Below are 24,307 nucleotides of genomic sequence, written 5' to 3' on the forward strand. Positions count from 1 at the left end.
CTCCCAAACTACCAAAACATTATTAATGTCCTTCTCAAACTACCAAAACATTGTCAATGTCCCCCAATGATAAAACTACCATTAGCAAAAAAATTTTAAAAAAATAATAAAAGTTCTAGAAAAAACCTAAAAAAAAAAAAAAAAAATCGATATTTTTATAAAAATTGAAAATTTTCGTTTTTTATTTTTATTTTATAATTTTTTGAAAAAAATAAAAACTTCAGTTTTTTTTTAAAATAAAACTTTACGTTTAAAAAAATAAAAATTTTCGTTTTTTAAAACAGAATTTAACAAAATTTTTTTTTTTTTAAATAAAAATTTCCGTTCTAAAAAAAAATTAAAATTTTCGTATTAAAAAAAAAAATCGACACTTTTGTATTAAAATTTTAATTCTTTTTTTAATTAAAATTTTCGTTTTTTTTTTAAAAAATAATATATATATTTTTCAAATTTATAGGGGTATTTTTGTTTTATTGAGAAATATATAAGAACATTTTTATTTTTTTGCTAGTCTTGAAGGAGACATTGACAATGTTTTAGTTGTTTATGGAGGACATTGTCACAATTAAAAGTTTGAAAAGACATTATCAATTGGGTGGTAGTTTGAGGGTACGTAGACTTTATTTATTTTTTTTTTTTTCTTTTCTTTTTTAAAAGAGAGGGGGGTGGCCAACTAACTTTTCTGCATAGAATTGACACTTGACGTGTCAAAATCTTTAAATTAGAGCAAATTCTTAGAGAAAAGTAGGACAGCAGAGTGAAATGATAAGATCTAGACCCCACTTTTCTTTTTTCTTTTTTTTTCTTTTTTCTTTTATTTATTTTATTTATTTTTTTAGTTTTTCTCTCTTATTTGGTCTCTAACTTCCTCTTTCAAAACCCTAATTGACCAGGAATAACAATGTTTGGCTCCCTATTCTAAACTTGATGTTATTAATTTTTTTTTTTTTTTTTTTTATTAAAAAAAAAAAACATTTTACCTTCCAAAATATCACCACTTTGGCATTTTAGCCTCACAAGTTTAAAAAGTGATACTAGAACCCCACAAACCACTAAACTGTGACAATTTAGCCCACCTATTAAACTTTTCTATCTTTTTGGATAGAAATTAAATCATGTGCACCGCACCTGACTTTTAAACATTTAAATTCTCAAAATTGCCCCGAAGGGAAGGAGGGTCAAGTGTGAAAAAAAAAAAAAAAAGACTAAAAAAAATGGTTAAATACAAAATAAAATAAAATAAAAAAGAGAAAAATTTAGGTGTAGCTTGATCACGCAATGATCGGCTTGGGGTGTTCAAACCACCTCCGAAGGGCCAAACATGGCTGGCTGAAACCACCTACAATCAGTTAGAGGTGGCTCTTCAACCCTCATTTGGCCATTTGATGGTGGCCAAACCATCACTAAAGGCCAAATATGGGGGGTTTGACCAACACCAAATGGTTTGGGAGTGGTTTCGGCCAACCTTAGGTCGAGCATAAAGGGTGGCTCCGAAGGGCAAAACATAGCTGGCCGAAACCACCCACGGCCAGTTAGAGGTGGCTCTTCCACCCTCCTTTGGCCATTTGAGAGTGGCCAAACCATCACTAAACGCCAAATAGGGGGGGTTTGACCAACACCAAATGGTTTGGGGGTGGTTTTGGCCCACCCCAGGTCGAGCATAAGGGGTGGTTGAGCCACCCTCTTTGGCCAAATGGGGGTAGCCGGCCACCCCCAATGCCCATAGGGTGGCTTGGCCAGTCCCTAGCCGGCTATAGGGGTGGATCAACCACCTCCTAATTTTTTATTTTATTTTTTATTTTGTATTTTGTATTTTAATCTTTTATTTTTTAGCACTTTACCATCGGAGCATTTTTGGGAGTTTATGGGCTAAAGATTCACATGTGTCGCACATAACTTACATTCCGTCCAAACTGACAAAAACTTAATGAATAGGCTAGATTATCATAATTTGGTGAGTGTCACCTTTTAAATTTTGAAGACTAAAATCTCAAAGTAGTGATGCTTTGAGGAAGTAAAGTGTATTTTCCACTTAATTTTAACATGCACAATTGATGTCGACTCGTTATTGATTATTTGACCCACCATACTGACATTATAGGCCAGAGACATTGAGGCCATCAAGGATGGTGTTAGATTTTATGTCATTGGCAAATTCAATATAAAAACTTGTTGTGTTGTAAGTCTAGGTTTAGTGTTTAAGTTGGTTCTTAAGTTAAGGTTCAAAACCTTGGTACAAAATTAAATATAGAAGCTGTTATTTGCAACCTCGATCGAAGGGCATTCAAACGAGAAAATTTTATTTAGGAATTCAAGGCATGATGCCCTGATAGCAAGTCCATTCGAACGAGATCATAAAGGCTCTCCAAGAATCGGGTTCTAGAATGCAACGATCATAGTCATGATCACAAGACGTTTGAACAAATGACTTAAAGGCATCAAATTTCAAGCTCCCGAAAGTCTTGATTGCAATGGGCAATCGCACCAGGTTCGAAAGAGGCAGAATTACAGTGTTTCGCAAATAATTACCATGAGCTCCGATCTCAAGGATGTTCGAAGCCAGTTCGAACACTAATAATCAAGCTAGATGCAAGACACTCAATCGCAATAATGTTTGTAATCCCGTTCAAATGCCTCATGCGATAAGTTGTAAAACCCTAGTCATTGTTCGAACACGACTTACACCTTTTTGAATGCAACAACCTCAAATAGTAGTTCTAGAGCTACTATAGTTGAGAAGACAAATAGGTTGTTTGTTGGGTACAAGTCAGGTTTTTCATATAAGGATTTTGTAAGTATAATTTATTCTTCTATAGTGGTTAAGTTTTATGGGATTGACTGCCCTCAAAGTTGTTTAACTTTCAAAAAATACTTCAAAATGTTTCCACTTCGGCACCAAATTCATGTGCCTACTTTCTTTTATGTTTTGCTTGATTTTGGTGATATTATATGTAGTAGTGAAATTTGAATTGGTTGTGATTGTTGGGTTTATTGAGATAACACCTATTCACCCCCTCAAGGTGTTATCTTGGGTCATTGGGCATTTTCAAATTTTATCAAGGAACGTGAAGTAATGTTACAAGTCTTTTTTATGTTCATTCAAGAATGATGTTGCTCTTAAAATTACTATTAAGCTTGTAATTGATCATTATTAAATTTTGATAAAATTATAATTTTAAAAGTTACCTCATTTTTAGAATGACAAAAAATAAAAAAAAAACTTCTAAAATTACTCAGCGACTTTTGTTTGACAAGAAAGATAAATGGAAGTATCTCATAACCCAAAAAATAGAGAGACCAGATGACAGACATGATGGGAAAACTGTACGATGGCATTAGTATGGGAGGTAGGGGCCTCCCCCCTTAACTGCCTTAAGGTAACAGACCCAAGTGGCCTCCAAATGCTTTGAACTTTTTGACCTAAACGGCTAAACATGTAAACAACCTGTCCATGTGAAACAAAAGCCCCTGACCACACACACACACAGAGAAGGAGACCCTGCTGGCAATGCTTCATCCTTTCCCACTTTCATGGTTCACCCTCTCAACCACTTCCCTACCATTGGGACCCACTTACCATCTTCTACTCAGAATTCGTAGCCTGTGACGTACGCTACAATCAACAATATTCATACGTTTGTCTTCTTTACCATCACAGCCTTGATTCCTCATCATCCATCTCTGATCAACAGTGTGATCTTGTTGGTTGCTTGTTCCAGTGGACCTCACTTACGGAAGATGCTTCACCCATCTGATGTGGAATGATTCCCCATCATGTGAGTGAGAGAGTGCAAATTGCAATGGTGGTTTTTTCAGTACATTCTCCCCTCTGTATTATGTTATAAGTAACCGGTTCGCTTCTTCTGTTTTTTTTTTTTCTTCCTATTTTTGTTTGGTGATTTATTTTCTTTAATAAAATTTGAGTCATCCCAAAAACTTAAAAATAAAAGCAAAGGAAGCAAGATGAATGAGGGAAGGGAACGCACCACTTGCATAGGAAAGATAAATTTGGGGTCAATTTGTAAAACTTTTTAAATTGTGTTTTTCACCTTTTTAGTTATAATATGATATAAAGGTGAAAGTAATTTTTAGTGTTTTGTATTTTGAGTTGTTTGTTAATGGTTTTACTTTTGCTGAAAAAAAAAAATAACTGTTCTGAAAAGCTTGACGTACCCATGAAGTCTCCTCTAGAAAACAAAGGACGGACCAGCCAGACAGATATTGCCCATCAACACTCAATTTTTTTTTTTTTGACATGTCCACACAAAGAAAAGAAAATAGAATTCGATCTAGTGACCTCCACTTCATTAGACGTGGTCCACAACTGATTGAACTATCAATTGGGGACATGAACACTCAATTTCATTTGTGGACCAAAGCTGGCATCTTCATAAAGGCCATAAGAGTAGCATTTATGAGGGAAAATCCAGAAAATTAATTTCATTGATAAAGCAAAAAAACAAAAAATGCAAGTAGCTGCTTACTCATAAAGTGATCCAGCAACAAAATCCATCTCCATAATGTGCTCATTCATGTCCAATGATGCTTTCTGTTAAAACAATTTGTAATCCAAAAGAAAAGGTTTTGTTTCCATGCAATCTCAACAAATCATATATCGAAGCACAGAGCTTCCATTGCCATTTGATGGCCGATTGATCAAGCTTCTCCTATCTTTTATACAAGCACCAGTATATAAACACACGCCTATTCTAGCTTTTGAACAGCTCTGTAATGGTAAAGTGAATATTATTGAGCAGAGTATATGAACAATTAGATCATGAATATTACCCATCTGAATGTTGTGATTGTCATCACCGAAGATCAATGACGTCAAATTTTAAATTAGGGTTCATGTAAACATCTGTACAACTCTTGTATATGGGCCCGCCGTCCGGAGGCTCACTATGTGGATGAAAGCCACGTTGCTGACAGTGTCTAATGACAGACATGCCACCGGGGGTTGTTAACCGGAAAATGCCATGCTTTCTGTACAGATGAATAAAGAAGAGATTATCTAGCATAAGTAATCATTTATGAAAGGATAATTCTCAAATATATGTTATCTAGCAGAATCCCAATTCTATGAGATCTTGATCATACCTTGAACCATCTCTTGGTGCCATGACAATGGCGACAGCTTCTGGCAACATAATCTAGAAGAAGGAATACGCATTTGTGTAAGCTATAGAGAACTCATAAAGCATCATAGAATATTTTCCCTCCATTGTGTTAGAAATGAAATTGTTTCCTGTCATCATCCCAAAAGTGGCTCCAAATGTACAAACAGCAAGCTCTTTACCAATTGGCAAAGAAAATTCCTTTTTCATTTTTTTTTTTTTTTTTTGACAAGTAAATACACAGCTCACTCATCCACCCTCATCTTATTTGTTGGGGAGATATTATTTTGTCCACAGACCATTGGCCAAGAAAATTTTCAAAACTTATATATGTTTTGTTAGGTGAGGTCACTATAGAGGCAAAGGAGGGGAAGTAGGTTTCAAACATATCTTTCCCTTAATTTGTTATAAGTTCAAATATTTTATAGCAATGATTATAGGGAATTAGGACCAACGTTTCCAGATATCTAGAAGTTAGACAAACAACATATAAACTTCAAAGCACTTTAATCAAATACCAAAGAAAAAGAAGAGGTTTCAGCCATAAATACCTACCATCTGTAACATGCATGTAGGGACGGATGCACAGGCAATAATTTTTTTTTTTTTTTTTGATTTAAGCAAGTTAACAATCTTTCACACAGCCTCCGCATAATCTTATATGGGTCTTTTGAAGGGATCTCTACATTCCCATTCATGATGAGGAATAAAGTGTCACAATCTCATAATTTTATGAAGGCGTATTTTGTTAATGTGTTTTTGGGGGAGGGGGTATTTTTTGTTTTTGATTTGAAAATGTGTTTTGATGTGACAAAGTTGAAAATAGTTTTAATTATTTTGTGAGAACCTTGTCTATCAGGATGTAGTATAAAACTCCATTTTACAGCCTTCAATAGAAATTTGACAAATCATGTAAAAACAACAAATACAATGAAGATGAAAATACTGTATCTTTAATTCAAATCAATCCCATAGACTTTTCCAATCGTTCTAACCCAGCACCCACCACCCACTACCAAATCCCCTACCTACTTTTCAAGCCCTCAACACCGGAGTCTCCAAAACTAATCAAGACGATGGCTCCGATGGTTTTATCCATATGTAATTTGTCTATGAAGTATTTTGTTAAGAGAAGGAAAATTATTTGATGTAAAGGATTATGTTATTTTTTGGTGTTTCAAGTTGAGGTGTCTGCTTCCTATTGAAATGTATAAAATACCCAATTTACACCACGACCTAATTGAATTTATTCTCTTATTTTGTATGTTGTATTGTTTATTAATATTTTTATTTTGAAAAAAAAAAAAAAAAAAAAGTAGAGACTAAAAAACAAAGATTTTCTAGCTACCCAACTTCACCCTAATGGATTTTATGCTAAAAAGAAGTGATCTCCTCGAAAATGCACCATCACACCTAAGGTAATATATATATATACTTTTTTCTTTAAGATGTAGAAGAAAAATGAGAAAAGGTCAATGCCAAGGTAGATGGAAAAATTTATAACATTTGTTTTTCTTTGTATATTTTCTTCTACTCTTTTTCACAATTCTGGATCATTCCCCCCAAAGGTCCATCCTTGATTGTAGGATCAAATTACTCACAAAATAAAACCAACCAAAAAAAAAGTCTAAAATTTATCGCTTGTCTCTTTAGACCAAGCGCATATCTATTCTTATAGAAAGAAAAAGTGCATATCAATCTCTTAGCTCTTCTGTCCTTTTTCTCTTAAAATAATATGTACAGGAATATACAGACGAAGAAAAGTAATAACTCTTCTGGAAAAGGAAAGAGCAATAAATCATATTTGATGAACACGTCATTAATAGTTTCTATCATTTTTCTTTGCTCCTGTAACGATTCAGAAATTTAACTAGTCTCTCATTTGGTCACAAGGCAAAAAGTATTTAAAAATATGTATTTTTTGGCATAACTAAAAACATATATTTATAAATACCAAAATGTTAGTCTAGTGCAAACGTAACGTAAACCTTGGACTATTTACACTTTGTTATATAAGTTACAGGTCTTATATATGGCACAAATGTTTTATTTATTCCAGTTGATCTTCACAAGTTAATATTTTCTTACAAAAAACAAAAAAAAAGGGAGAGAATATTATCATTCGCCAAGAAAACAAAAATTAGCTACAAGTTAATAAAGTGACATGTGTTCTTAAAACATGTGAGAAGCACATGCTTTCTTATTATTGCTATTAAAAAGCATGTACGAAGCACATGCTATTAAAAAAAACATGTACTTTTCACATGCTAAGAGAAACACCTCTTTTTTTTTTTTTTTTTTTTTTAGCGAGAAACCCCCCAGTGGGTTGGCCCTAAGGAATTGTTTACACCCAAAGGAATTTGAACTTTAGACCTAATGAAAACACCACCAAGACCAAAGCCTTTATCACTTGAGCCAACCCTTGAAGTTAAGCGATACGTGTCACTTTATTAGAATGGAGAATACCTCACATGTCCTCAGGAATGAACCTAGAGAGCTAAAAGAGATAACCTCCCAGTAACTAAGGTAAACAACATAAAAAAAGCTTTTATTTTATAAATATATCTACCCCTCCTTCAAATAAACATCATGGTTCTGTCCCTGCATGCATGTATGGTAACATGAAGATGCATATAACTGATAATGAGTAATGAGAAAATAAAGTTTAATGACTTCCATTTGCAACCATGATAATTATTATAATAAGCAGAAGAAGCACGCACCTGATATGAGTAATGAGTGTGAACATCAACCGACGACATGAAACAAGACTGAGAAGGATGTGTCTGGAAATTGCACCAAGTTTAGTTACTAATCCGTCAGCATCAAAGCCATGTTACATTTTAACGCATAACATTATAATGATATACAGATGAGGCACTAGGCCATATGCAATTAGACATCACAGATCTTAATGTTAATAGCATATTACATGATCTTTCTTAAGTAAACCAGGAATCTATACAAGGACTCATTTCAACTCATTTCTATACTTCTGTAGTCTATTTTGGGGCTTGACAACAAAATGGCTCATCAATACACAATATGCTATATATTTGAACTAGGTGCTTCCTAAAATGGAGACGAACATTTTTAGAGCTTTGTAATTCATTTTCTAGTCAGTAGGGAATACTTTGTGTACATCCTATGTACTTGGGTTGCGCCCCTCTGCGCGTTTGACAATCAATATTACTTATAAAAAAAAAAATGGAGAGGAACATATATGCTCCCAACCCCAAAACAACAGCCAAAAATAAATAAATAAAAAGAAATCAGCAGAAAGCAAATGCTCAGTTACTCAGATGCAGGGTAGGGTGCTGAAACAAACATCAACGTGGGACTAGATGTTGTGTAATGTAGTTTTCAAAATAGCTTGAAGCCATCAATGAGGAAGGGTCAGCCATTCTTTCCCATGTAATTTACAATGTCTGGCAATTTGGAGCTTTTAATGTGGCATCCATAGAAGGCAAGGCATATTTGTTCAGAGCTCATGTCATAAGGTCTCAAATGAAAATTGTAGTTCCCTGAAATTCCAGCACAAATTTCTTTATTTAGACTATTGACAGGTACTTTCTTAGTTAAGTTCAAGATTTTTTCTAGAAGATTCTATGTCTGTAAGTTCTTCCTCGGTTTCTCTCTCTCTCTATCTCTCTCCTCTCGACTCATTCTTTATTCCCATCAACTCTCCCCACCAAGAAGTGAAAAGCTTGTTATCTTTCAGAAAGTCCTGGCCCATTATGTTGAAAATCAGAAGCAGTGATACATGCAATAAGAACTCGACCTCCAGAATTGAAGCATTGAAGTCGTAGGATTTGCAAATTCTGAAATTGCATCTTTAGAATATGATAGAAAACATGAACTTGGAATCTCTTTCTCTTCATACTTGGATCACTGAATTTTTCAGGAATGACAATTTTAGGAACCACTGGTGTAAAAGATATGGCCGCCCTAGTTTGACGTTCCCCCCCTCCAGTTTATCTGCTTCACTGTAATGTTGACATCTCCAACCTTCTTTTTTATAATTTCAACCTTACCAGGGACAAGGAGCTTACAGATTCATAAGCCAACTATTGTTCTCCAAGGCTTCAATGTGAACCTCATGAAGCAACATTACTTTGACTTATCCAACTAATTTTGAAGACCTGGATGAGATTCAGCACAACAACATGAACAGTCTCAGAGAAGCTTCAGGTAGCTTGACATCTTCTTTAGGCACTGCCTAGGCTGAGCTTATCTTCACATTATTAACTTCCTTGCCTATAAGTTCTCCTTTGTCTCATGTCTAAGCTTTCCTCCAATCATGTAAGCACAATGCATCTCATCAGCAATTTGATTGTTAGACTTTTCAAGAAGCTGTTTTTCCTTACAGCTTGCTTATCAAGTTTGTCTAACTTCAGTTTTGGGCTTTTGACTTACTGTTGGCATTTCTGATTGTTGTATGGTATTGAAATTTCATTTTCTGATCTTTGTTTTCCAGAAAACAAAGTTTTATTCCCTTCAACAATAAGGTTGGACTTTGAGCCAAAGTCTGTCCAAGAAGGCGGACTCCTCCACAACTAGGGCTGAGCACCAATCGGTTTTCGGCCTCATGGTCATTGACAATCCTAAACTAGTACCAAACCAATCAATCGATGCTTGGCCACTGAACCACACCAACCCCAAGTGAATGAAGAGTTGTCAAGTAGTTGGATGGCTGACTCACGAAAGCATGCGGGGTTACCAGGTGAGAGAGACTACCTTTCACCAATCTGGACATTGGGGGCAATGAGGGGGTAATTTATCTAGTAATTGAGACTGTTAGAAGCACCAATCTAGTGGCTTGGGGGGGTGGGGGCGGCGGAGGTAAGCAACATCAACCTGGTGGTTATGGGTCGCTGGTGTGCCAACCTAGTCGTTAGGAGGCATGTGACATGGAGGTGAGAGACAACAGTTGAAGAGAGGTAACAGTGAGAATCGACAATGCCAGTTGGTTTTCGCTGGCAAGGGGAGAGAGAAGACAGATGATAGGTAGTGTAAATTGTGAAGTGTGTATATACCGTAGGTCAGATTGGTATAATCATATTCACCGACCCCAAAAACCAGCAACTGAGCAAACGCTGGTCGGTACTTCTAAAATCCATAACCAACACATGCTGTTGGGCCATTAGTACCGTCAGGTTGCTTGGGTTCCAGACCAAATGAGCACCCCAACCTTAAAAAGAACCAAAAATATTTTCTATTTTCGTGATCAAACTATCAAATTTTAACTAGACCCGATGATATTACAGGTTTCATATACTAGAAAAGAAAAGGGAAGAGGGGAGGGGAGACAAATGGAGAATGTGAAAAATGGAATGCATAATATGCATTATTGGAAACCTTCTTTAGCCATAAGACTGTGTGGTACAATCTAGATGCTATGGCAATAAGAGTAATCAAGTTTGATAAGTTTCATTCAATTCAGAGCATTATAACATACTCACATGAATCCAACCAAGTGGGAAAAGAGACTGTTTGTCCTGCACCTCAAAAATTTCCTCTTCATTTGTCGTCTGACACTGATCAAAAAGTACAAATTTAATATAACTGCTGTAGATATATAATTGATGGCAGTCAAAAAAATAGCCCCGTAAAATGCGAATGAGATTTCCATACAGTATCTGATGTTGATTCCTGCTTAGGAATGATGAGAGCCGTAACATAGAATTTTCTGTTTTTCTGCAAGATAGAAATATTGGAAAACATTAAGATTAAGAAGTGTTGGATCAAAAACAGTAACCTTTATCAGCACTTACAAGTGAACCTGCAAGGACACCGCATGTTTCTAAGTTCTTATCTGTGTTTGACTTAGCGAGCTTCATAAAGGTCTCCATAACTGCAGTTGACTGCAAAAAGAAACATTCTTTAGAATAAGATAACACCTAGTACTCACGTCATTACAATTAATATAGACATGAATTTGTCATCATCAGAAAAATATAATGACACGTACATGCCACTCCTGAAAAAAAGAATCAAAATAGAAATTTAGAGAGAGGGAGAGAGAGAGATTGTCAAGTGTAATCTCACAATGTGTAATTGCAGTGGAGATTCAGCATGAACCAAATTATCTTGTAGGGAAGTCTCCATTCCACGTTCTGCCTCACTAACTTGGGATGACACTGCAGGTATTAAATCTTGAACTTCAGCTAGTACATTTGGAGAAGGTTGTGACACTGCAGGGATCAAATCTTGTACTTCAGCAAGTACAGGTGGAGGAGAAGGCTGTCTGATAATATCTGATTGAGTAGGGGATTCTGTTGTTTCAAACGAAATCAAGGAGCAAGGTCCCTCACGACGATGCATCTGGGTATTATCATTCTGGGTAAGAATTGATTCCCGACTTGATCTTTCTTGTTCTGAGTTGTTATAATCGTTTGTAATTGCAAGTCCATCTATGGTTTTCTGCAGGCTATTCACCCAGAAAAACAACCACATGAAATATTTGAGCGATAAACTCTTCAAAACATAAACAACATGATATCATGTTGAGAGAACTGACTAGAAAATTTAATCTTTAAACAAGTTTCTCTCTACAATGAAACAGCCTTTGCACAAAGTATCTTTTTATATATTCCCATTTACTAAGATTTAATCTATCTAGAGGTGCACAACAACCCTAGTGAGAGGAACATAACTAGAGGCAAACCTTGGGATTTCAACTGGAGTCAGGTCTATGATGCTGGGATATTGGACCTAATCAAGAACAGATATGTCAGCATGGACCTGCATTGAGGCAAAAGATATCACTAGATTCTGTCTTACCCCTTTATCAGCAGTTATAGGTGGCTGCCACTGCCCAGAAAGCCCATTCGGACCCAAGATAGAATGTCTAGAGAGAGTTTCCTCCTTCGGACGCATCATATTTAAAGATCTACAAGCAAGCAAGCAAAAGAGCTAGTAATCAAGAGCACCAAAGGATCCAGATATAATTCAAAATCTAACTCCTTTATTGTTACTTATCAAAAAAAAAAAAAAAACTTCTTCATTATGACATGCACAATGAAAATCATTGATAAGAAGACAAATAAAATATAGAACAGAAATATTGACATAAATTTTTGTTTAAAATATTTAGAAACTCTTCTCCCGCTGAATTATACTGCTTTAAACTAAGTTGGCTCCAAACAGCATTTTCATGTTCACATGCCCTGACCTCACCTGGAAGAGTGTTGGTGTTGGCAGGTCAAATTGATATTAATACATGTAGTTACCATTTCTATTTAGCTCAGCCAAAGATGCTAAATCTACAATATATGCTAGAGTAACCCACAAGGTGTCATGATTAATAGAAACCAATTCAATTGAAGATTAAGGCTTAGACGGGTTGAGTTGAGTTCTACCTATATTCCACTCATTATTTTACCACTAAATGTAGCTGAAATAAACTGACAGACTGAAAAAGCACACAATGGGCACTAAAAATTCACCAGATTGTGAATATATAAGCAGTTAAAAACCATGTTTTTAAATAATTCAAGATATTCCCATGCTTCATTCAAATGAGCAAATCTAGGGTTATTTATTTCTTAGCATGCATACAACATTCATGGCAGACAATATGGTCGATATCATTAGCATTTTACATCAAGTGTTATTTATTTCTTTTATAATGCAACAAGAGTATCATATTTTTATTAGCCGCAATGCTCCTGTATGATAAATAAAAAGCGAATGATGGCATCAAACAATAGGGCAAAGGAGAATCGCAAAAGACTGAGAACATGATTCAGTCCTAGATAGATGCAAACATAGTATCCGTTTAACTGTAAGTAATGATGCCCAGTAGTATATGACTTTAAAGATGCGGTAAACAAAACAACTCAACTCAATTAAGAAATAATTACAACTAAGAGTAGGTATGTGCAGCACATTTATAGTTGCAAAAACAACTCCAACCACTTTGAGGAGAACCCTTTTAGAATATTAAATCACTTACAACTTGCGGCATTGCTCTTCCACAGGCCTGGCATATGAAAATTGTTGAGCCCTTGAACCTTGATAGTTGAATTGAGGTGCAGCTGGTCTTGTAGCCTGTCAGATGTAGAAAGCATACTGAGCATATGGAAGCAGAAATTTTATCTCAACGGAATGAAACAAATAAGAGGAGAAATATGGAAAGAAAGCAAAAAAGGTCACTGCATGGACTACTGAGTAAGTAATAAATTGAAACTTAAAATCAAGGTTGCCACCTAAGCACAATTCAGCAAATTGAAAGGAGATACTAATTTCAACTAATATGATGCAGAGAAACTGTACCTTTGTTACATCATAATTAGTTAAGGTTTGCTTTTTAACTGGAGACCAATGTAATGAATTATTTTGATGAAACTGGCCCAGCCCGTTTACTTGATGTGCTTGTTTTCTGTTTAATTCAATGATCTTCTGCTGCACTACAGGCTTCAACTCCTCCAGCTCAGTCAATGCCATCAAAAATTTCTAAAAGAATACATCAAATCAAATTGTGCCCCAAAAATTGTAACAAAAAATGCCATTTAATATGATAGAACAGACAGTGTTACCTTTTTCAAATAAACTTTTTGGCTTTGAAGAGATGCTCTGTAATCTCGATGGCATGGTAATGTCTCAGAGACCAAACTGAAATCAAAGAACGCAAAGTAATTCCAGAGGCATTTTTCGAATATATTTAAAAGAGGGTGTTTGGCATGTCACAAAACTGTGCCAGTTGTGAATAGTATGATTGGTTGTAATTGTTTTTAGTTCGGTAAATTTTTTCTTCCGAAGACTGATTCTAATCTTTTATTCAAAATTGGACCAGATATATTCTTACGTAAAATTAGTCTCAAATTTGGTTCGTTCAAACACACATTCCCACCAAAAGCAAGTGTTTAAATTTGTTTTTTTACATACATATTTCAACCAAACACTAGTTTTAATTTTGGTATTTCCATATACATATTCCCACCAACAATTTGTTTATTTTCTTCATTCATAATTTTGAAGAAAAAAAAAATGCCTCATATAGATATTTTGGACTTTCAACCTAATAAATGTTCACTCCTTCCCTCCCACTCCCCTCTCTTCCCCCCCACCTCATCCAAAAAACCAAAAAATTGTCAAAGCACAACGAACAAATCCAAGAATTCATGGACAGGACAAGGCTGACAATAATTCCCAATGAGGCATCAGAATGTGGTTTCAAAATTAAGGCAGACAATCATAAAGTGGATGTGAGAAAAAAGAACGCAAGTAAATTTTATATGTGCAAGTGTGTGTGTGTGTGTGTGTGTGTGTGGGTGAGTTTGGTGTTTTTACGTGTTCATTTAGGTTATGTAATTACCAACTAATGTCATTAATATGTTTTGACTCTTCAAAACTTTTATTGCTATTTTTTTATTTTTCAAAGCATTAAAATATCGGTTTGATGGGTAGATTTGTATAAGATATGCATATGTGTGTGTGTGTGTGTGTGTGTGGTCAAAACAAACTGAATATAAACTGAAACAAGTTTAAATTGAATTTAGACAAACTGCATATAAACCAAAACTTTCTAACTCAAATCCAGACAAATTGGAAGTTAAATAAAATAAATTCAAAATTGACATAATTTTATTTCAGGTTTAATTTAGATTAGAACTGAACCAGGTTTGTGGTTAGCCAAACACCCTAATCTGGCTGGTACCAGCCAATTAAGATCATAAATCAAAACAGGGATAATGTGAACTGCTCTATGTTTCTTACCTTGAAAATCTTAAAAGCATAATGTACAGATCTATAATATTCTTCTCTCTTCGAAAGACGTCAGCCTACAATTTAATGAGTAAACTGGAATCAGAGAGGCCATTTAGGACAACTAAACAAGAAATAACATAAGTATTACAATATTGCAAATGTAAGCAAACCGCAAGTGGCAGTATACACGTCCAGAAAAAGAAGCATTTCCAAATTTATGATAGCAACAAAATATTTCAAAGAGATGGGGAATTCCACCCTTATTCAGTCTACCCAAGTGGTTTAACACCCTCAAAATCAAATACTAAGGGCTTCCAATGATCAGTATAGGTGAGCTAAGGCTTTAATTTCAGTTGTTTTTGGTTTATTAGGTTTAGTCTGATAATTTTTTTTTTTTTTTTTTTTTTTTAAAAAAAAAAAAAAAAGTAACGAATTTCATTAAAAAGCTCATAGGGGCACAACCCTAACAAGAGAAAACTCTTTTAATTTTTTAATTGTGCTCTCTTTGGTAAATGAGATACTTGTTGGAGAGTGGCGATGGACTCTAAATATGGCAGTTTATGGAGAGGGTGGTGTTCTCTTGAGGTAGGTGGGGGATGGTTCTAGGATCAACTTTTGGCATGACCAATTATATGGTCTTGCTTGTGTGAAGGATGCCTCTATTGCGGTTAATTTGGAGTTTTTAGGCGACTCCAACCAATGGAATGTGAACTTTGCTAAAGCGTCGCATAATTGGGAGGTGGATATATTTGCTTCATTTTTCCAGATGTTGCATTTAGTTAGTGTGAGAAGAGGATGTGAAGATCAGTTGCAGTGGACTCCTTCCAAAAGAGGATTGTTCAAGGTCAAATCTTTCTATTGCTCTCTGGCTTCTCTTGAAGGTAGTTGCTTCCCCTGGAAGACTGTTTGGCGGACTCAAGGTCCTTCGAGGGTGGCCTTTTTTACGTGGTTGGCAACGCTAGGCAAGATCCTCACCTTGGATAACCTCAGGAGGTAACACATCATTGTAATGGACAAACGTTGCATGTGCAAGAGGAATGGGGAGTCTGTAGACCACCTTCTTCTTCACAGTGATGTGGCTTCCGCCATTTCGAGTGCTCTTTTCAGTCGTTTTTGGATGTCCTAGGTTATGCCTAGATGGGTTTTTGATTTATTTGAATGTTGGTGGTCCTCAACAGGCCAATGAGTGTTGCAATGTGGAAAATGGTGCCTACATGCCTCTTTTGGTGTTTATGAAAGGAAATGAATGATAGAAACTTTAAGGACAGGGAGAGGACGCTAGGAAAAATTTTATCTTTGTTTTATGAAACATTGTATTTTTGAACGGCGGCGTTTGTGTCTCCTCTATTGATTAGCTATAGAAATTTCCTTATTTGTTTTACTATTTCTAGTTAAGATATTCCTTTTGTATACTTAGGGACACCTTACTCTTTAAATGAAATTGGTCTATTACTTATCAAAAAAAAAAAATTATAAGTAATTTTATGTCCCCAATGGGAGGGAGATTCAAACTAATGCCCTCCACTTCATGAGATGGTCCCCAGCCGATGGAGCCACCCCTCAGAGACAAGAGAAAATTCCTTTAATTAGAAAAAAGAAGTACAAAAATCAACAAAACCAGAAAAGTTAGAATATTGTGAGATATTATACACCCTTGTCCATATATAAAGCAATTTGACCAAGATGTTGTTTTAACTCATTCACCGAAATCTAGTGATCTTCAAAACACCTTGTACTTTGCTCTCTCCGTATACACCACATTAAGCACAAAGGGGACATCATCCAAACGTCTAAAATGGAACTTCTTCCCAACTGACCTCTCCAACAATCCAACAACTTTACCACCCCCTCTAGGCATGACCCATTCTACTCAGGAAAGGCTAAAAATCGCAGTCTATAATTCTCGTGCCACTGCACAATAGAGAAGAAGATGATCTATAAATTTTCCACTCCTTTTACACATGCTACACCAATCCACCACTACGACTTTTCTCTTTCTTAGGTTATCCAAAGTCAAAATCTTCCCAAGAGCCATTGTCCACACAAGAAGCTCGCTCTCGATGGAACCTTAACTCTCCAAATGGTCTCTAGACAGAGTGGATAACTTTTGATAAAACGATCTTACTTCAAACTTCTGCCTCTTGGATGGTATTCACCAAATACTATCCTCACCATCGTGTCTCAATTTGAGAGAATACAACACATTAAAATATGTAGTCACCAACTCTACCCCCCATTCATGCACAAGTTTGATAAAGATGAATTCCAATGAATATTTCCATTAGAAAAGTGCAAGTTATCCGCCAACCACACCTTCTTACAGCAAGCAATACTAAAGAACTCTAGAAATGAGTCCTTTAGTGGCTAGTCCCTACACCATAAATCATTTCAGAACCTTATCATGGTTCCATCTCTCACTTCATATCTAACAAATCTCAAAAAAAACTCCTCACCCCCTCCTTATATATTCCACACTCAAACTCCAAGGGGCCCCACTACCATCCCTAGAACACCAAGCTCTGTTGATACTATCATATTTTGCTTCCACCACTTATCTCCACAAAACCTCCCTCTCCATAGCAAAACACCATAACCATTTACCCAAAAGAGCTTGGTTAAACTAAGTCAAATTTCTTACTCCCAAACAACCCATTTTCTTTGGAGAACAAATCTTCGACTAATTTATTAAATGAAACTTAAATTCATCATTTATACTGCTCCATAAAAATTCTAGCTAAAGTTTTTCTAGCCTTTTAGCCACAGCAATCGAAATGGGGAACAAAGACAAATAGTAAGTCAGCAAATTGGACAATGAACTTTTAATCAAGGTCAACCTACTCCCTTCGACAAATACAAACTAGCCAAAAGCCTTTGCATTTTTTCTACAATGTCGCTCCATATAAAAGCATATTTATATGAGGCTCCTAAAGGAAGACCCAAATACTTCATCAATAGCATTCCTACTCTACACCCAAAGATGTTAGCCAAACTTTCTACATCATCCACTTCGCCGACTGGAATAATAAATTAATCTTTAACCAGACACCACTTTGAAACATAAAAGAGATGACACAAATTGCGGAGTTGTTCACTATTAGCCTCACAATAAATCAATATGTCACCCACAAACAAGAGATGAGACATTACAAAGTCTTCATTATTCCTCAACCCCACCAAAAACCTAATAATAGCCCTCTATCCATTGTGGCCGACGTCATCTTATGGGGAGGTATGAGATACAACTGCTTCCACCAACAGGGAGAGGAAAGCTGGCCGACATCATCTTTACAGCCCTAGTGTCTAATTTGCCTACCAACTTTATGTCTTTGTTTCCTCTCCCAGCTAGCGTTGCCAAGCGTTTTGAGAAGTTGCAACGGGATTTCTTGTGGGGAGGAATGAAAATGAGCCCCTCAAAAGCTTGATTCAAATAAACAAATTTGTGTTCTACGTCTCCAAAAGTTGAGGTTAAATTTCACTTAGTTAGCAGGTCCAAGGTGTGTTCACCACTCTATGAGAGGGGTCTGGGGGTTCGCAATCTGCTCTTGTTCAACCGTGCCCTATTAGGAAAGTGATTATGGGGTTATGCTTCTGAGAGAAAGGCACTTTGGAGATTGATAGTGGATTTTAAATATGGTAGTCAAGGTGGATGGGGCTCCAATGGAGTCAATGGGTCTTATGCAGTGGGTCTCAGGAAATTCATCAAGAAAGGTTGGGACGTGTTTTCAAGACACAATTGATTTGAGGTGGGTGAGGGCTCCAAGATTAGCTTTTTGGTATGATGTGTTGTGTGGGGATCATCCCCTAAAGGAAATGTTTCAGAATTTGTTTAACATTGCCTCGTCTAGGAATACTTTTGTGGTTGATCACCTTGTATTCTCTAATGGCTCCCCTCAGTGGACTGTCAATTTTGCTAAAGCAGCACATAATTGGGAGTTGGAGTTCTTTTCGCCGTTCTTTGATCAATTGTATTCTATTAGATTAAGACAAGACAGTGTAGACAAGCTTTGTTGGAACCCCTCTAAGAAATAATTGTTTGATGTAAGATCCTTCTATAGTGTTTTAATCCTCCATGATAGCATTCCCTTTCCTTGAAGGTGTATTGGCAGAGTAAGGCTCCTTTGTGAGCGGCTTTTTTCGATTAGTTGGCCACTTTAGATAAGATTCTCACTATGGACAACCTAAGAAAGCAGCATATCATTGTAGCAGATTGGTGTTGTATGTGCTATGAGAGTAGGGAAACCATTAACCACCATTTACTCCATTGTGAGACAACTAGTGCCTTATGAAGTTTTATTTTTCGACTATTTGAGTTAGGATGGGTCATGCCTTGCTGGATGAGAGACCTCTTTGCTTGTTGGAGAGGGAAAGTTTGTAGTCCTCAAAGTGAAGCTATTTGAAAATGATTCCACTATGGATAATGTGGTGTATTTGAGGAGAAAAAGATGACCGAAGCTTTGAAGACAGTGAGACGACAGTGACGGAGTTGAAAGCCTTATATTTCTATACCTTTTTCCAATAGCTGGTTGCCTATGATTATTTTCATATTTATAGTTTTCATGACTTTCTTGATTTATGTTCTTTTTCTCGCTAGGAGCTCTTGTATATTTATTGTGTACTTGGGGGTGTGCCCTTTGGTTTTAATGAATTTCATTATATATATATGGGGGTTGCAAATAAGTGATTGAATGGAGCAGAAATATCCAACGTCATTCATATGGTTAACATCAAAGGAACTCCACACCATGGACTTCCGTAAGAACTCTATATATTTATGATAAAAAATGATAACAATTGTAGTTATAAAATAATATGGTAAAATTAAAAACTCTTACTCAGAAAAGAAAAGGTTTTCTAATAATTACTAAGCAAGACTACTTAGAGCATCTCCAGTAGAAAGTATAAACTAGTTTTTTTAGCTAAATTTAGCTATTATGCCTTATTTTCTTGCTCCAGCAGTTCTTGTAAAATAGAAGTTTTCCCTACAATTGTTACAGTAAATTTTCAAATATGAAAGTTTACTGTAGCAACTTTTAGTAATATAATATAATTTCTAAACGGTCTCATTTTCTTATTTTATTGTTCCTTCTCTCCCCTCTTTTTCTTTCTTTCTCTAGTTCATCTTCATCGAAACACATTCATCCTCAGCACCCAAATTTTTTTTTCCTCTTCTTCTCTCTTATCACGGATTCCTCATCACGTCACCCAACCCCCACCACCAAAGAACTCTTCAGTGCAAATCCATAACCCACCGAAGTCATGAACCCACCAAGTCATGGGTATGGCGCCTACCCACCACATCCACTGTCGCCATAGAAAAAGCACTTCCACCAAGCCATGGCTATGACGTTCATGCTCAATCATCTAAATCCGGAAGTGATACTCCTTCAGTTCACTTCTAAAACATTATTTCTCCCTTCCCTATAATGCCTACCTGTGATTCTCATTAATTCTCCTAAGACAGCCACTTATCACTTGAAAACCGTACTTCATTCAAATTTACCATGCAACTTCAATACGTCTAACTCCATAAGAAGCTCAGCCTCAAGTTCTAAGGTTAGGCAAGGTACAATAAGGTGAAATTGAAACCTAGTTTCACAATAAGGTGAAAGTGACCAATTATCCTCATGAACAAATTGTCTGAGTGTATGAACAGCCAATGTAACCGCCCACTAGAAAGTTATCATAGCTTAAGTCCCTAACCATACAACATAAAGAAAGGCTCCAATGCATCAACATGCACTACTCTAGTAAGTGCATTAATACTTCACCCCACTAGAAGCAACCAGTCTTACCTTCATCAAAATCTCAAACAAATCCTTTCCCCAACACACTGTGTTCAGCTACCTACCAATCCAAAATAACTAAACCTTAACACTTAATCAAAAAATTAAACCCAAAAAAAAAAAAAAAAAAAAACTGCACACAGCGTGAATAATTCAAACCTGGCTTGGAAAACAATCCAAAAACAATATTCATAAAATTGTAGAATACCAATACGAAACCCTGAAGTGAAAATTCACAATTATCAACAAAGTTTGGGGAGGAGGCTGTGAAACCTGTTTGAGAATAGTGTCGGCGATCCGGAAGTAATACCAGAGAGAAATCCGATTGTTAACCTCAAGCTTCCGAGCACTATCGGCGACGTTAATCCTCTCAGAAGACAACTCCATCTTAATTTTTCCGCTCCTTTCTTGTCTTTTCTTTTCTTACTAGCCAAGCACCATTTGTTTGGGATCGGGAATTTCGGACACTCTGAACTCGAAATCTGAGAGGGAGACACCTTAGAGAGCGGTCGTGGTCGTCAATGGAGACTTGGGCTCGTAGAACAGGAGAGGGATCAGAGAGGGTACGATCCGATACAAGAAAGAAGGTCATTTGGGTTTCTCACGAGGGTAAATGTGGCAAAGAGAAAATCGCACGCGCAATCCATAAATTAGTTGCGACGAAAATAACTTAGAATTTTGGCACAAATTAAAGTTCTACTTAGAGCATTTTCAATGGAAGAGCCAAATGTTACTTTTATCTAAAATAGCTCTTCAAATATTTAAAAAATTTACTACATTAGAATAGCCAAAAGAAAATGTAAAATAAATATTTGATTGGAAAAGCTAAAAACAAAGCTAAATGTAGCAGCATTTTTTAAGGGAGCCATTTTATTTTTTATTGTCTCACATGTTTTCTCTTTTTCCCAAATAGTTTCCTACTTTTTCTCTACATGTTCTCTTTTTCCCAAAACTTTTCCCATTTTTCCTCTCACATGTTCTCTTTTTCCCAAAACTTTTCTCACTTTTAATAATATTTAAATGATATAGATAAAAATATAGCTAATCGGATGTGGATGCATTTAAAAATTTATTAGCTAAACTAGATAAAAGTGAGTTTTGATAAGCCATTTTGCATAAAAATTTGACTACTCCATTGAAAATGCTCTTAGAGAGGATGACACATAAGTATTAAACAACAAAAGCAAGTGCTGTAAAAATGCCAAAAAGCATGATGTTTTAACTCACGGGTAAGTGACACTTTCCATAGGGGTGTTCAAGCAGGTCGGTTATAACCAACCCAACAACCGCTAACAGCTTATAACCGATAACCGATAACCGATTTGGTAGTCTGTTATTAAATACCGCTAACTACCTAGGGCTGGTTAGTGGTTTTAAGGGGTATAAAAATGCAGTTATAACCGATAACCGCCTTTATATATATATATATATATATATATATATATATATATATTTAAACAGAGACTGCAGATAAGATTGTAGGCTGAATATGAACAGAATATCTAGAAGGATACACAAAGATATAAACATAAATATGAATATGAAATGTTGAATCTACTTCAATTGGAAACATATATTCAAGAATATACATAATGAAAATAAGATATATGAAAATAAAAACTTACAAAAATATGATGCTGTAAAATTAGCTTGAAGAAGCTTTCATTGAATAAAACATTTTGTAATACATAGATGAAACTCTGACATACACATTGTGAGATTTCACTAATAATCAGAGAGGGAGAAGAGAAAAGAGTAGTTCAAAGTTCGGAAGAATCCGATCTGCGTTTACAGGAGCTAAAGGGGCTTTAAATAAAAATTAAAAGCTGAACAATATAGATGAACAGTGATTTGTTGGGTGAATAGTGTTGAATAGTGCTGTGAACAGTACGTGAACAGTAATGACCGCCAAAACATTAACATGAACAGTGCTGTATTTGGGAATAGTGTTTGCTATATTTTGGAATAATGATTGCTGTATTTGGGCTTCTCTAAGTCTCAATCTTCACTAAGATCATAGGGGTCTTGGGCCTCCTAGTAAATGGGCTGTACTTGGTTTGTCGAAGAGGAGGACGAAGCTGGGCTTTGTTCTCCTTGTTCTTCAATGCCTTCTACTTTAAGGAGAAGGCTTCTGCAAAGGTCCTTGAGGTCTACTTTACATTGGACTTGGGCCATGACTGCTGCAATTTCTATCTGTAGATGTGATTTGCTTGTCAAGAATTGACTTTGAGTGGTGAATGAAGGAAATTCTCTCTGTATTGATGAAAGGATTTTTTGAATGTTGTATTTGTCCCACCAGTGGACATATCTGTTTCTTCTGCAAATTCCTTGATCAATGACATAATCCCATTTGAAGAGCCATGGGATTTTATATTTCTTTGCCATATGGAGCAAGGAAGGAAATTGACTTTCTGCTTCATTAACTCTGTAGGCTGTAGAGAACTGCTGTAATGCATTTGCAAGTTCTGGGAGTAAAATCTCAGGAATCATCCCATGACTTTGCCACCATCTGTTGAACCAAATAAGGAGCTAACTGCTGAAATTGTTATCAAAACAAAGATACCAGGAATGACTATCATTATTGTTTTGATAAAGAAGTACTTTTGACCATGCTTCAATGTAATCATAGTAGCTGATAAACGCTGAATGTTGCACATTCAAGCCCCTTCATTTACATATATTAATTCCTTAGCATTGTTATTTGTTTGATTTTGTTTTGTTTTTGTGTTTCAGGTCTCATTTGACAAACCATTGAAAATTGGGCTTAAAAAGACAACAAATTGAGCATTCTGGATCTAGGATCGATCGTAGCACCCCTGGGATCGAGCGCACTGCGCTCGAGCATCTGCAGCCAGGGATCGAGCGCATGCCTGCGCTCTGCTCACAAAAGCTAAGCTCGAGCGCACAAGACCTCGGATCGAGCTCGCTCGGGCGTGTACAGCACGGCAGCAGTCCTTTTCCAGCATGGACTTGGTTTTCAGTCTCCCAATTGGATTGGGAGACTAACTTCCGACTTTCAGAGGATTTCTAGGGTTTTAGGGTTTTCCAAATCCCTATAAATAGGGCTCTAAACATTGTAAACAAACACATCGCTTTCTAGAGCAAAAATTCAGTAAAATTGTCTTTGGAGCTTAGAAGAGCATGAGCAGCTAAACCCAAGTGTGGGGTATTGATGTAACCATTTCCAAGCACAATGGTTTGATTGTATTTAATTTCTAGTTTTTCTATTTATGCATGTTGATTGTATAACTATGAGGATTGCGACAATTGATTTTTGCTCTTCATATTAAATGCAATTGTTCTTTAATTCCAATTCAATATTAGTAAAATTATTATCTTGTCTTAGAAATTATTTTACTATTATTGAACTCAAATCATTCTTATTTTATGTGATTATAAGAATGATGGTTATACAATGGTTCTTAATTGGCATGCAATCAATAGGGTTAGATAGACCATACCTATAAAAGACGGATCGTACTACACCCTAGTTTAGTGTAATTTAGGTAGACGATCCGTACTAACCAAAGATGGGTTATGCTATTCCGTTGATTGTTTGAAATTATTTTTATATGTTTTCTTGTTTAATTTATAATATGCATAAAAAGAACTGCTAAAATTAAATATAGTTAACCATTGATGTGCGGATAGTGGTAAAATCAATACCCTACTCTCTCTCTCTCTCTCTCATATATT

The 24,307-nt window shown here is 35.9% G+C and overlaps 1 protein-coding gene across 1 annotated transcript; it reads right to left on the reverse strand.

The window, feature by feature from the left end:
* Positions 1-4,492: 4,492 nt before the first annotated feature.
* On the reverse strand, positions 4,493-21,257 carry AMSH1 (associated molecule with the SH3 domain of STAM 1). Its single transcript, XM_059597175.2, has 14 exons — positions 20,885-21,257; positions 14,838-14,902; positions 13,658-13,733; positions 13,395-13,574; positions 13,075-13,169; positions 11,901-12,009; positions 11,785-11,831; positions 11,166-11,547; positions 10,892-10,981; positions 10,752-10,814; positions 10,580-10,654; positions 7,841-7,903; positions 5,101-5,153; positions 4,493-4,986 (listed from the first exon to the last, which is right to left on the reverse strand). The coding sequence occupies exons 1-14, from the start codon at positions 20,996-20,998 to the stop codon at positions 4,812-4,814; spliced, it is 1,587 nt and encodes a 528-aa protein (XP_059453158.2). The 5' UTR covers positions 20,999-21,257; the 3' UTR covers positions 4,493-4,811.
* Positions 21,258-24,307: the final 3,050 nt, after the last annotated feature.

This window comes from Corylus avellana, chromosome 7, assembly GCF_965113065.1.
Source record: "Corylus avellana chromosome 7, dhCorAvel1.hap1.2, whole genome shotgun sequence".
Classification (NCBI taxonomy): domain Eukaryota; kingdom Viridiplantae; phylum Streptophyta; class Magnoliopsida; order Fagales; family Betulaceae; genus Corylus; species Corylus avellana.

Excerpts from the sequence above, each read along its gene's own strand:
- AMSH1 (XM_059597175.2), bottom strand. The coding sequence starts at position 20,998 with ATGGAGTTGTCTTCTGAGAGGATTAACGTCGCCGATAGTGCTCGGAAG. Across the intron at positions 13,575-13,657 it reads AAAAAGTTTATTTGAAAAAG|AAATTTTTGATGGCATTGAC; the intron begins GTAACACTGTCT and ends GTATTCTTTTAG. Across the intron at positions 11,832-11,900 it reads CTATAACTGCTGATAAAGGG|GTCCAATATCCCAGCATCAT; the intron begins GTAAGACAGAAT and ends GTTCTTGATTAG.